The sequence below is a fragment of the Lepidothrix coronata genome, unplaced genomic scaffold, assembly GCF_001604755.1.
Source record: "Lepidothrix coronata isolate B3197 unplaced genomic scaffold, Lepidothrix_coronata-1.0 Scaffold7, whole genome shotgun sequence".
NCBI lineage: Eukaryota > Metazoa > Chordata > Aves > Passeriformes > Pipridae > Lepidothrix > Lepidothrix coronata.
Window position 1 is genome coordinate 11055416 of NW_016690187.1, and position 14643 is coordinate 11070058.

The following is a 14643-nucleotide window of genomic DNA, read 5'->3' on the forward strand; positions in this document are numbered from 1 at the left end:
TGCTTCCACAGTATTCATGTGCGTAAGCAGTTAATTATTTTTAAATAATATCTCTTTCAAGGCAGGGACAGTCTTTCTTCATACTTTCTGTTAAATGTATCCATAGAGTCACTGCACAATGAAGTACATGAAGAGTCTGATTTTGTGTCCACTGAAGTCAGTGGGAACCCTTTCAAAGCCCTCTCTGAGGGGACCCGTATTCAGCTCCCATATTGAGAAGATACTTGTGTAGACTTTCCAGAGGACTAAGAGGGAACAAAATTACCACAACTATGCATAGAGAATACTATTCTGATTGCAGAATTCAAACTAGATAATCAAACAATCTGGATACCAAAACCAAACTGCACTTTTGGATGTTACCCAATTTCTGCAATCTTTCCACTAAAAACTTGAATATAAAGAATATTCCTCACTAACAGAAACCAAGTTAAGAAGCTCAAAAAACATGAGGAAAGCTACCAGTGCTCCAAAGAAAACATAACCCTTCTGAATCAGCCCTGGTGCTAGTTTCCTAGCAGTTTTTTACTCACAGACTGGTTTAAGGAAAAGAGAACATTTTGGTGCCAGCATGTAAAACAGAAGCATTACTAACTTCCTTGACTTTCGGATGATTCGAAGTTCACATAGGAATTCTGCATGTATTTCCATGGCAGCAGTGTAAAAAACTGTTTTCATAGTGCATGGAGCTGATATTGCTATAGCAACTTGTAGTTCTCAAAAACATCAGTTCTCAAGTAACAAATCTATAAATTATAGATTAAAAAAGATTACAGGAAAAAAAAAGGGAAAGAATATGTTGTTGTTGGATGAAATTTTGCCACCTAAGACAATACAACACAATTTTCAGAGCTTAAAAACCGTAACTACAATTAAGTAACACAGCTCTTCCATATACTCTTGCTAGTCTGTCTGTTTAAATCCATGTGTTTTACAGCACAGCTTTTGCCTTAGTCTGAAGTTTCCATTCCCTGCTCTTTTATAAAAGTATGTCAGCAGATAGTTAGGACCTGACAGAAAGGAATCAGGTTGAACTGTGACTACACACACGGGCAACTTCTCACATGCATAGACTAGCATTAAACTGCCACAGTGTCCATTAATAGAAGTTAAGAAGTCTCAAGGTCCCCAAATAGGTGGAATTTTAAGTGCTTCAACATGTTAGGGCACAGAGGTTTCAACCCACAAGCTGTACTGCAGTGCAAATATACCCAAGACCCCATAAACAACTAGCTGGGATTCTGAAAGTTGCTCCTCAGAGGCCTAGATTTTAGTTTATGCTAATGTAATGGCTTCCTAGGCAAGCAAATTATGTTTGATATGACCTGCCATGGCTAGAATGCTTTGAATATCCAAGATAACTTTCACTCAGACCTAAAAAACCAGCTATAATTCCTGAAAATCCTACTATGATTCTTCCATACTTACAAATGCCTTAACACCTGTGGGAAAAAACCTCACCTCCAGGATTCCCACCAATTCACATTACTTTCTGCAATGAGAATAGCAAAAATGTTGCATTCCAGCTTTCCACTGCACATGTGTCATTATGAAATGGTAGGTGGAAAGAGCCTAGTGGCCTCCAGAAATAGCTTTTCATTTTTACAAATATGTAATAGGTAGAACAGGTCAGGTATACAACTGACCTATCATGGAAGGATATTTAACCAACTTCTTTTGCAGTTTGATCTTTTTTTTTCCTCTGCACTGACTTTCCTCTCAGTACCATCAGCAGTGTGTAAGAGTCCATCTCCTCTCATATGGCACCAGGGCTGTGCCCCACTGCCCTAGCAGAACTTCCAGTCATAACAGACTGAAAGAATTGACCAGAAAGACCACTGAAGTATGTGCCTCATGAGGAAGGATATTTGATGAATGTTTGCAAATCATATGAGAATAACAGCAATTCCTCTTTGTCAGTGAATAAACAAAGCAATTGAGCAAAAATATGTATCTCACTGTATTCAAGGTAAGGTTTTAGCTACCCTATTCTAGCTGCTCTCCACTGTTTTTATATTCCACAGACACTGGTCTGATCTGGAATGAACATCTTCAAGTAAGTCCTTCTGGTGGTGAGAAAAGAGGAATGAAGAAAGTTTAGGTGAAGCCACAGCTAGCTACACACATTGCTAAAACAGAAAAATAAACTTGTAAAGATGCAATTATTTCTATCAGGAGAAATCCACATTCTCTTTTGCTTTCTATCTCAGGCAGTCATGTGCCTTCTAGATTAAAAGAAGATTAAAAAATAAAACCAGATTTACAGCTGGGATTTACTACTGAATCAGAATGGCAGGATTTTGATTTTGCAATAGGTGACTCACACAGTGAGACTATATTCTCACATAATAGGATCCTTGCAGATACTTTAATAAAAAATAATTTCAGACAAAACAGTTATTAACTTTGGTTTGATCCTGACGCAGAGTTCACAGATAACCCAACCCCAGCATCACCCAGAGCTGTTTAATAACTGATGCAGGTAAAGATGACATCATCTCTAAATTACCGCTATGGAAGTTACAGACCATTTTGACTTAAAAGAATTTCAATCATCCCTTTTTCTTCAAATCCAAATGCTTAATTGTGGCATTGGGATCCAGAGGCACGAGAACCTGGAAAATCGGAGGTCAGCTCACTGCCCATGCCCAAATAGCCACCAAATTGTCCAACACACTCTGTCCAGCAAAGCACAGCAGAAACACACTGTGACACCTTGATTCTTTTGCAGACAGGGTTATTGCTCCTCACCCCATGTCAGAGTGGTCAAGAACCAGGAGCTTCTATCCCACTGTTACCACTTTCCAGATTTTGCAACTTTGAGCTTTTGATTTTACCATGTTGTAATTAAAATCTGTGTGTAATCCTCCCTGGCATACAATGCATTACCACTCTCTTCTCTGGACAAGCAACTTATCAAGGGATAAATCAGCCTTAAGTCAGAAACATGCATTGCTACAAGGGTAATACATTTAAGCAAATACACTATATTAATCACCATTACGATCTTGAACTGGACCCCTGGCTTAGGAAATACTTGTTTTGCATAGCAAAAAGATTCTACCTACTGACAGGATGACATAGGTATTATCTCACCTCTAGAACAATATCAGACGCATCATGGAGACAAAAGATCAAAGTTCCCACTCGTGTCAGATTGGTTATATATGAGAAGGAAATCAGGGTGACTGCTAAAATGTGATGTGTACACATGATGCCAAAATCCTAGAGCAGCAAAAGTAAAGAAAAGAAACAAAAACCAAAAAACAATGAAGCAAACAGTTATATTCAGTACTCATATACAAAAATGGATGGATGTTTCTTACACCCAGCATTATGGTTAAGTTATATAAAGATCCTACTACATAAGTGCTATGTATTTCATTTAGACTGAATAAAATAATCATTGTATTAACAAAATGCAAAATATTATTGAAAACTAGGCAATATCTACACTTCTCAGTTTATAGTAATTTAACCTAATAAACATTTGTGACTGAAGTTACTTTGAAAAGACATATGTACATACAAATCAAATTACACCATATATTTTATGCATTGAGTAACGTATGCATATAAAAATATGCATAACCAAGTGCAAAATAATGCACTATTCACAAGAGATAAAACAGCTACAAAGAAACAAGAAATACATTTCCACTGCACTAGGACAACAGGCACCTGCCAAGCACAACTGAGAGCTTTCACTGAGCCAAGAATTCCAGATCCAGGTTTTTATTTGTTTTTAATGAAGGTGCTTTGTCTTCACACTGTAACAGGGTCAGAAAAGTCTTCAAATGAGTTGGTGCAGCCCCTCCTGCTCAGTTCTAATCCACTGCCTCCCAAACGATGCAGGCTAACTGGTCTCCAGTTAGGTCAGTAACTCTCAGTTATTTGGCCAGAAAGTAACTATTACTATTGAAAAATCAGGGAGCAGTGAAGCTTCTGTAACATCACATTCCCAGATACATGCCAAGGGGCAGACAAAGCAGAGGCAATGATCTACCTGCCTGGACTAGACTTCCAGACTGATTAATGAGAGAATAGGACCTGCAGAGATGCGACTCTTCTCTGCAAGGCACTAAGTCAGTCAAAAAGAAGTCTTGCTGGCATTTGCTGAACTACCTGCATGGCTTTGAGAAAGTGATATCAAAACCCTTAAGGAAAGATCACAGACAACATTTAACTGGGGAGTTTCTCCATGCGCCAGGTGCAATGTTAGTACCACGCTCCTGGCAGATCTAGTAGCTCTCATACAGAGCTGTCTGAAGGGAGAGAGATCCAGGCAGTCAAAAGGAGCAGCTCCTCCAGGCAGCCTGCCTGCTCAGCATCTTGGGAGGTGGATTTGTCTTTCTGATAGCTTTCGTGGGCCAGTCCTGCTGAGCTGTGATACTCTTCAGCTACAGGGCCCACAGCAGAGAAACTGAAACTTTAGAGAGGCAACACCTGGTTTGCAAAGGGACTGAAGATACATGTGTTGGGCAGGGTCTTACAGAAAGTGTTGTGAGCTCCCACTAACACAGAGTCAACTCTGGAAAAGCAGCAGCTCCCGATTGCTCTGTCTCTTCAATACCAGGAAGAGTAACTGCACCATGTCCCCACGCCTCTCTCTTTGGGAATGCAGCAGGCATGTAGCAGACACCACTGTTTTTAAGGACATGCAGTGCCACTGCCTTTTAGTACCAGCACTTGTTTTCACTGCAATGTTCACCTGGAGTGAACAAACGTGCAGCTTGAGCAGTGTCACCGACTGAAGAGGGACAGGACTGCTCCCAGCCTCTATCGCTTTATGTTTAATGCTGTGAGATGCTACAAGATCCTATTTCATACCCATCAGTGGGCACTCCCAGTAACTCCAACACAAAGCTGAGGGAGGCCAGGAGGGCATGGAAGGCAGGGGAAAGGGAGAAAAGAAATAAAAAGAAGACTAAAAGAGGGAACCATATCCTAGTTTAGTATACTCCCAACATTTCTCAGCCGGATTATTTGACCCCCAGCACTATGGAGCACAATTAAATACATTCAGCAGTCATATCAAGGTATTGCTTTGAAACTATTTTCTTCAAGCAGACTGAAGAAAAAGTGAATTAAAGGCTGTTTCCCTTTCTGAGTGTCCTAAGGGAAAGCAAAGGTATGGCATCTTAGTCATTTCAGTAACTACAAACCCACACATGGAGACCATTTCACCATACAATAATAAAAAGGGCAAAGCACCTACCTTATTCCATGGGATCAGAAGTAAGCTACTAGCATTGCCCTATGGCCATACTGCAAACTAGCTCTTTACCTTCTTTAGCTGTAAATACTATGGCACTGTTCTTAATTTTCCTTCTAACTGCAATTATGTTAGCACATGGGTAGTCCAAACGGGGCAAGAAGTCAAGTAGAAAATCTCCTCTGTTTTCATAGCTGACACATCCATGTTCTACAAATACAAGATTTCTAGTCCCTCTTGGGTATTTTTCAAGGCATTCCTGACAATATGGATTATTCCTAAGCAATCTTAATGCTCTTGGGCAGCAGTCTTCTGCACTTCTTACAGAAATGCTGTCCAGGGAACTCCTTCTCTAATAATGTTTCTTAAAAGAGACAGTTATCTGACTCTGCCAGCTCTGAAACAGACATGCCAGATTGACCTACTGAAAACTGTTAGAAAAAAGTAGCAATGATATAAATAAAACTACTTTCATTATTGTAGTACTTTCTTTCCTGTTTGCGACATTTCTTTAATTAATTAAAGTCATTATAAAGTCATTAATTCATACAATGCTTTGAAGATGTTACCTCTTAGATTTTAGTTACACATAAGAGTAATTACAGAATATGGTGAGTTGGAAGGGGTGGATCCACAAGGATCATTGAGCCCAACCCTTGGCCCTGCAGAGGACCACCCCCAAGAGTCAAACCATGTGCCCAAGAGTGTTGTCCAACTGCTTCTTGAACTCTGTCAGGCTTGCTGCTGTGACCACTTCCCTGGGGAGCCTGTTCCAGTGCCCAGCCATCCTCTGGATGAAGAACCTTTTTCTAAAATCCAACCTAAACCTCCCTTGACACAACTTCAGGCCATTCCCTCGGGTCCTGTCACTGGTCACCACAGAGCAGAGGTCAGTGTCTCCTCTTCCCCTCACAAGAAAGTTGTAGACTACAATGAGGTGTCCTCTCAGTCTCCTCCAGGCTGAACAGACCAAGTGCCCTCAGCCACTCCTCATACGGCTTCTCCTCAAGGCCCTTCACCATCTTCGTTGCCCTCCTTTGGATGCTCTCTTAAGAGCTTAATATCTTTTGTGACCAAAACTGCACATGAACACATAGATACTAATGGTACTTGTGATCCCAGCTTACTCCAGTACTTTCACCCATACAGAGCAGAAGAGCAGCTCTTCAGGAATGGGCTACTTTTTTTTTTTAATGTAGTTCAAATGATATGCGCGTTTGTGAAAGTTGGATTTATTTACAGCAGATTTGTAGCCTCCGGAAAGCTGTCATGTGCCTATGTCATGAAAATATGTGGCTAAGAATAAGAGAAAAAACCTATTCCTGACACCATCAGTTGGAAGAACACAGGGCAGACAGCAGAGAAACCCCACAGCTCTTAACTTGTAGACAAGCCCTCTGGAATCAAGGCTTCTGCCACCCACATTTGTTTAACATGTCACACTCACTGACTAAACTGCCAAGCGGCTATGGAGTATTAGTGGCACTGAAGGGCAAACCATCATCTTTTTGGCTTATATTGTAGATCAACAAGGAAAGGGAAAGGTTTGTAAAATGTACGCTATCTAAATTGCTTCTACTGAGCCAAAAGAAATCAGCTCTGTGTCTCATTTTTTACTGAGTTTGAAGAAAGAGATCTAGCAAAATATAGCATAAATTTAGCAAAATGTAGCATAAACTTTACAGAATCAAAATGGAATATTCAAGAAAATTAGCAGTTACAGATTATTTTATTTTGGGAATGAGTGAACTTTTTTTTTAATAAAAAAAGAAGCTCTAGAAATTGCCAAATGTTTGGAACTAAAAGATGTGAATACACAGATCTCCTAGATATTCTACGAACCTGTTAAAACACTCGATAGAAATTTTACACATTACTTTAAATGCACCTGTCAAATATTTTTATGCAAACAATACTTCTGGTAACCAGAAAGCATGTAAATAAGCCTCACTGCTTTTAAAACTCATCAGGTTCTTGTGAGACTAACCAAGTTTCCTGATCTAATTTTTTTTCCTGTCTTTTACAAAACAGGAGTATGGGAAGCTGGCCAGAGATCATACTAGGTTGCAGCCTTTGAAAATTAACACCTTTAAGGATAGAATATCATTATAACAACATAACAGATATTTATGAAGCAAACAATATGCCATTATAAAACTGTAAAAGTTAAGCTACTCAGTTCACTGCCTTAATGCCAATAGTAGGTATGTGCAATGGCCTAGTTTGCTCACACCTCTCCAGCCAGTGAAAGATAATCTGGTGGAATTTAAAACACCTAAATAAAGAGGTATTTGAAAGTCTGAAAAACAATTGGAAGTCATTTGAAGTCATCAATTTACTATTGTAGAAGAATAAAATGGAGATGGAAAACAGCAAGTACATTTTTCTTGAGCTACAGCAAGTAAAAGACCAATGCTGGAGTTAGGCCAGTGCTGAGTGCTGGTGCTTTCAGTGAGGACCCACTGCAGCTCCCCTTCAGGGAAACCCAACTACATGAAAGGCTGAATTCCTGCAGTGCACAAAGCTGCCAGGGCACTTTTGACCATCTCAGAATACAACGCAGATACTTCTGCTGAATTTAAAGTACCTAAAATGATAACCAAGACTTAGATAAAAGTAATCCTTTCACTGTAACATGAAAACATCAACAGGTTTCTCCAGCTGAGAACTGTTAATCTACTCTGTATAAGCCACTGTGAAATATTACAACAGCATCTGATATTAGCTGGCAAATTTCCTGCGTCTTTTTAAATAGATCCTTATTTCATATGGGCACCATTTCACACATTGCATATTGGGTGCATTATGCGGTTTCCACATTATTTTAAACTAAATCTTCTCTTTAAAAGAGAACTATTATGATGTTACAAGGGGTGGTGTCTCTGTCAAGCTTGTACCTCTTTTTGTCAACTACTATAAGCCTTTAGTGCTGACATTTTTCAGCTCAGTGGGTTCTCCTGACAGCTTGCACTTGCCCCTGGGCACAGAGCAGTTTTACTGTGTGACATCAGGGCATTTCTACAATCCAATCTTCCTAGTTATCGATTTCGCTTACACTAGAAAAAGAACTGTCCCTTCAGTCCAAACTGGTCAGTGATTTAATGCATTATTTGCTTATAAATACGGCACCTCCACTGTCTCCTGCAGGTTGCTTCTAATGAAAGGCTTTTGACTTGCTGTCACTGCACTGCAGATGCTGTTTTCCTGCTCTCTGCTGGACACTGCATGTTCTCAGACACAGCAGACGCATGGGACATGCTTGGATCTGGTGCTCTAGCACTGCAAATCTGTGGCAGGGGTGTTACTCAGCTGTTAGCCATCCACTTCCCCACCTTCATCTTCTATTCTATTTCCACAGCAGGTTGCTGTAAAGTCTTCCTGATAACAAGTCACTTATATATAACTAAAAAATAGACTTGGCACCTGCAGCTTAGGTATACTAGTCAATATTACTCTTGATTTAAATTCATCTGCATTATCATACAGCTCTGTTGTGCACTGTTTTTCTGTATCTCTGGTTTTTGAACCAGTGAAGTTTCGCTCATTTCAAAGCCATTATTTAACAGAATGTTTAGCATCTACAGACTATGCAAACAAGGGACTTACATGTATTCATCATATATTGGTTGCTTTTTTTACAATTTACCCTCCTGTAAGGACTTAAATTTTTTAGATGCTTTCTTGAGCTTTTTACTTCCGCAGTAATTTGGAAATCCAGATAGAGGGGGGTGTTTCTGTATACATACATGTGGCACAAGACTCTCAGGAGCACATTGTGGTTCCAAATAGCAGATAAATTTATTAAAGACATACTGGATTCTCATTTAGTCTTTTCAGAGTTATGCTCCTGCTAAAATTCTAATAAACAGGGATTTTTCCATTAGCATAGCCTACAATCATTTAATTAAATGTCAGCTGAAGGAAGAACATAACAATATTATAAAATCCTTCCAAATGTTTTAAAAATGTAATTTTGAAACATTAAAACCCCCTGCAAGAGTATCTCAATGGACTGTTATTACAGAATAACTGTTGTGCTGCCTGTTCTGCTATGGACTAGGATTCTCCTTGGAGGAGAGAACTTGGAATATGGAATGGGTTACTCATGATTCTGGAAAAATGTTTTTATTTGGCCAGAGTTTTATTTTTTTTCATTAATAGCCCTTTAATAGCAATGTTCTGCTACTTGAAATTTCATAACCATAATGGTAAAATGAAATGTAAAATTACTTTTTAGTATTACATATATCCTGTTTTTACCATCCCTTCATAGAAAAAATTGAAACCCCTCATAGATCTTAACCAAGTTATACTATGGATTTATGAGGCAGTCTTGCTCTGTCATTGATATTTAATCATTTCATTCTTAGAAGAAACAGTACATCTACTAGATACTATATGTTCAATTCCATTCGAGTCACTGTATAAGAGCAGAAGGTTTTTCTAGCTACTGCTATTTGCCCTTCAATATTTGATTGTTCCAGGCTTTTCTTCTCATGTGCAGGAAAAACCCACATCATAGTAACAAGGAACAGAGTAAGACAAACACTTCAACACCAATTTCTCAGTGAGTACTATCTGCAAGAAGCAGAGACTAGAAACTGTATTTCCAGTTCGCTACACAAGTAATACAGATAATGCTCAAGAATGATACATACGTAAAGCTTTCAATGTTTTTAGTCTGATTGTCCTTACCTTTCTTTTGACGTCAATGAATTGAGAAAACATTAAGGACCAGTAGAATGACAATTCAACTAGGTAGTAATAATGAAGGTCAGGCATCAGTGGCTGAAAGATGGAGATGAGAAAAGGTTAATAGAGTCTAACTGACATTACAGGCAGCTGTGGCCTATAGGAGACACGTTTAATCACAGAGAATTATTGAATTATACATAAGCATCCTATGTAAGAAAAATGATGATGGTTGCCTCTTTCAAACTTTGATGGCTCTGGAAAAATAAAGCTCCTCAACCCTCTCTCCTCTAATGTTTTAGTCTTGACAATACTGTAATACCAAAAATTATGATGTTGCTAATTTGGAACCCAGAACAAACCAAATTCCGAGTACTCCTAAGTCTTTTGAAAGATTACTTGAAACATCTTGCTTTACATCAGTAATGTTTAAACCACAGCAAAAAAACCATGCTAGAGCAGATTAGAAAAAAGTAATGCTAGTATATAATCTCATCAGCTCATGATGATAATGTTGTGAGCTTTGAACAGGGCTCTTTCTAATATAGATGTCTACTTTTAAAGAATTTTACCATTTTTTGGGAACATATTAACATTTGAAAAGAAGAAAATAGAATAAATTTATCCAGGCATCCTGTTTGATATACAACATGGTTACACAGATGTTTAAAAGTAAAATAAATATAAATAGCAAGAGATGGGAACTTATGCACAACCAAAACCAACTTGGGGTAACTTCAAAGAAGGTAACTGGTGGCAGGCATAAGCTGTTTGGCCCCCCAGCCTAAGAGAGCCAGTCCAAGGAGCTACTCTAATTTCCATGCAAATGTGCCTCCCTGATAGTCTTATCTTCCACCTCAGTGATAGAGAGGGACACTGGCAAAGGAGAAGCTCCTGAGGGCATTGCCTGAGGAATTAGATAAACCATCTCTAGAGCAGTTTGCACTGGCACAGCTACGCACCCAAGTAGGGCCTGAGCTGTTTCCATTGGCAAGAGGTGCTTCAGTTGCCTCTTTTATTCACATTCTCTTTTGCAGACAAGTTCTTAGTCGCTGAAAAACAGTTCTTAGGTGCCCAATGAATGCTCTGTAGGGGTTTCTTTAATATAGAAATATGCTTATCCTTTATGAAAATGTGTACATTTAATATCAATCTTTTAAAGCCATTTCTTGGGCTAATATAATCCTTTTCTGATTTAGTGAGACTGCCAATAGACTTTTAATTAGGTGTAATTAAAAAAGGGAAAGAGAATAAGAGCTAGCAATAAACTGCGACTATTATACTCATTATTGCAAGGGAACTCACTGAAGAAAATTCCTAGTAAAAAAGAAGATTGTCAGCTGCTTTATTAGCATTATTAGCATTAGTATTTCTAAACCCATACATAACGATAATGTAGGGTAACTCTAATGATGTCATGGATTCCCTCCTGGATCAATAGTGTGTGTTTAATTTAGTTCAAATGTTAGGTTTCAGTTCTTCAAGACTTAACCTCAACAGGACTGTTCTGTGCTTATGGCTGTGTTGTGACCCAAATGATCCATTTGTCTATATCTACAGTAATACAGTAAAGTCCAGCTGGATTTTTGCAATGCATTGGTGAGTAACTTACAAAGGATTTGTAGCAAACAAGAAATTAGAAATTTTATCTAGTTAAGGAAAAGCCAACAAAACAAAACAAATTTAAAACACAGTACTTAGTTCTGATTAGCACCCAGTAGACAATTTTATCTCTGAGAAAATGATTTTCACAATTACTTTAATTAGGTGATTTGCTTCCTGTTGCACCCTCACCACTACTAGCATAGTAATTTTAGTTACTACAGTCTAGAAGTTGTAACCAGACTTTGTTCTTCTGGTAAGTCTGGTAAATGTATGTTCTTTGACCAGTAAGATTCATATTCTTTTGTTGTAAGTAAATCTCTTATTGCATATAATAACACAAAAATAGGAGAGAACAGGACTGAAAAGTACCTGTAAGTAACCATAAAGTAACTATAGCCATATCAATCTAAAAAACAATTGTATCTAAAATTTCTGAGGGATGAAGATTCAAGACCTCCTCCATTCAATTTCTGCTTCAATTGTTCAGTTTACCCTCCAGTCTCCGGGTGGAATTTAAGTCATCACTTCTTCTGAGGCTACATGACCAAATTCCTTCAACCTTTCTCAGATCAAGATTTCTGGTCATTCTTACTGAACTATCTCTACTGAACTATTTCCAACAGGTACACAACCTTCAAGAACAGTAGCATCAAAACACACCTCTCCTATTCAGTCTGTCAAGGGCTGTTTACTGTCACAGGGAATTCACATGTCTTTCAGACAATACTCTTCTTCATACTTTCCAGTCTGAAAATGACTTTTCCCCCCTTCTCCCCCTCCTTCGGGAAAAAAGAATAATAAAATAAAATAAAAAACACCTAGACAGGTGAAACTCCTTAAATTGCCAACTTTTCTCTGGAGCTTTTGGAATTCAGTGTGTGGAATTCAGGTGTGACAACTATATTCGTCTTTCCCATCTTGAACTCAAGCAAGATGGGACATATGTAGCAATGATCTGAAATACCAAGTAGCCCACTCACACTAACATATTGACATATTAAAAACAGAGCTTTGCAGAAGTGTCATGTTTGTTTTTAGGCAGCACTGTAACTTTTACCTGATATGGATACCCGTTCCAGCACTGTCTGGTATTCCAGAGCCAGGGTGTCTGAGAGAAAGAAAGAAAAAACAAAACAAAGGTTTGTACACACCATTTTCTGCAATGTTAAGTGTATATTTTTATTACAAGTGAAAGACAAAACTACAGGAACAGCTTAAGATTTTCAGTTTTTGCTAGAGGCTATGAAAACTGAATAGAACAAGGAGATTCCCCAGTTTCACAGCAAGAATTAGAGCAACTTGCCTCTTTTTTGTTGGTACCCCATGACCTTAGTTTTGCAGGAGTGCAGACTGAATGTAATCAGCCTGTGCTTAGATGGTTAGATCTCACATTACCTTCTCAATAGCATGGGAAATTTTGACCTCAGACTGCTCAAATATTTTAAGGAAAGTTCCTCGCATGTGCTGTTACCTACAAGCATCCTTCTATACAGGAACCATCCTTCATCCTTGCCACATCAGCACAAAATAGCAAATCATATCTCTTGCTTTCCTGGCTGAAGACATGACCATCCAGAGATGATAGATTTTGCTATCACATGGAAAATACTCTCACATCTTAGGGCAACATGAAATATGCCAGAGACAAATTTATTGTAGGATCCACGGACCCTTGCATTGCAAAAAGCTCGGTAAACTAAAAGACTTGGGAAGGTGAAGCTCTGTTATGCTTCCTGTTTCTTTGTTGCTTGCATGGGATTTATGTGATTATTTCTTTTTCTTTTAAATCTTTTATTGTAAGCGGGTTGTTTCTTTCCGAGTTATTTAGTTTTTATCACCTTTTCTGTGCAATTAAATATATCTGAGATAGGCTCTACCATATGGGCAAGGTCTTCTACCCAACATACTCACCATGAAATATTTCCACATTGCATAATAAGAACATGACCAAATCAACAGCTACCAAGTAATTCCCTTTTTGTGCATGAGCAGGAACACCTCCTTTCAGAGATGCATGTCTTGCAAAGCACAGCTGCACCTCAGGTTCTGGCAGCATCTGGACCTTGAGAAGCACTTGTTTACACTACAAGTAACCACCTACAGGGCATCTCATTAGAAACTTGAAAGAAAACTGTGGATTCAAGATCCTAGTGCAACTAGTTCCCATAACCTTAACTGCTCGAAACTCGAGTTTAAAGGGGACAGAACATCATTAGTAGATCTCTTGGATTAAGGCACACATACACTTACAGCATGAAATGTTTCCCCTAGATTAATTACAGTTTTTCAAATAAATTCTCATTGCAGGAAGGACGGCATGTTCTTGTTTTCACCATCAGGTGGAGCAGCTCAGCTCAGGCAAGCCATAATAACAAACTCATTCAAAATAAAATGAGTGTGTGTCAGAGCAATAAAATGAACACTAGGCAGAATGTCAAAGCCCCAGGCTGAGAATCAGGCTAGGCAGGAAGGATCTGTACCTTAATAAAAGACAGGACAAACGCTATGCAGAATTATAGCCCAATTTGTCTTATAGAAGGTTCTTAGAGCCTTTCTTGGTTAACATGATGTAATATGATTATTAAAGGCTCTTCCTGTATTTTTGAATGTGTCCTTTAATGGAAAATAAGATAAAATGAAATTTGCACACCTATACCCCCAATGCTCGTGAAATGGCAAAGAATAATTCTTACAGTAACCTGAGCAGTATACCAACAATTGAAGTAACAGAACTTCTAGAGTTTCTGATATGCCTCTCAAAAGGATGCTGTAAGAATGATCAAAGTCCACCCAAACTTCTCCTTCTCTGTATTAGAAATAATTGTTATGGAAGAAATTAATTAGTTCAACCCAATTAATCTCCACAGTAGTTACCGTGCTATGTAAGTTCCCCAGATTTTATGCAATAAAAAACATCTTTGGAAACAGTCATAGCCTCTCTTCTGCAAGACAATATAAAGAATCTAAAATATTTCTGTCTGATAGCTGCTTAAATTAGATCAATACAAGTATTCTAGGATAATTCATAGTTTTACATAGGTTTGAAAAGCTGTAACTGTCTTTCATATTAGATTCAACAAGAGATAAGAGATGCTTCCTACCCAATTATTTTGCTGCCTAAATTACAGGTC

At 38.4% G+C, this 14643-nt stretch overlaps 1 protein-coding gene across 2 annotated transcripts in view; it reads right to left on the reverse strand.

The window, feature by feature from the left end:
* Positions 1–14643, reverse strand: part of CERS6 (ceramide synthase 6) — a 110098-nt gene that overhangs the window by 22005 nt on the left and 73450 nt on the right. For both annotated transcript variants that reach the window (XM_017839005.1, XM_017838995.1), the window contains exons 5-7: positions 12570–12620; positions 9911–10003; positions 3097–3225 (exon numbers count right to left, since the gene is read on the reverse strand). In XM_017839005.1, the coding sequence (XP_017694494.1) occupies positions 3097–3225; positions 9911–10003; positions 12570–12620 (273 nt within the window). The remainder of the gene's footprint in view (positions 1–3096; positions 3226–9910; positions 10004–12569; positions 12621–14643) is intronic.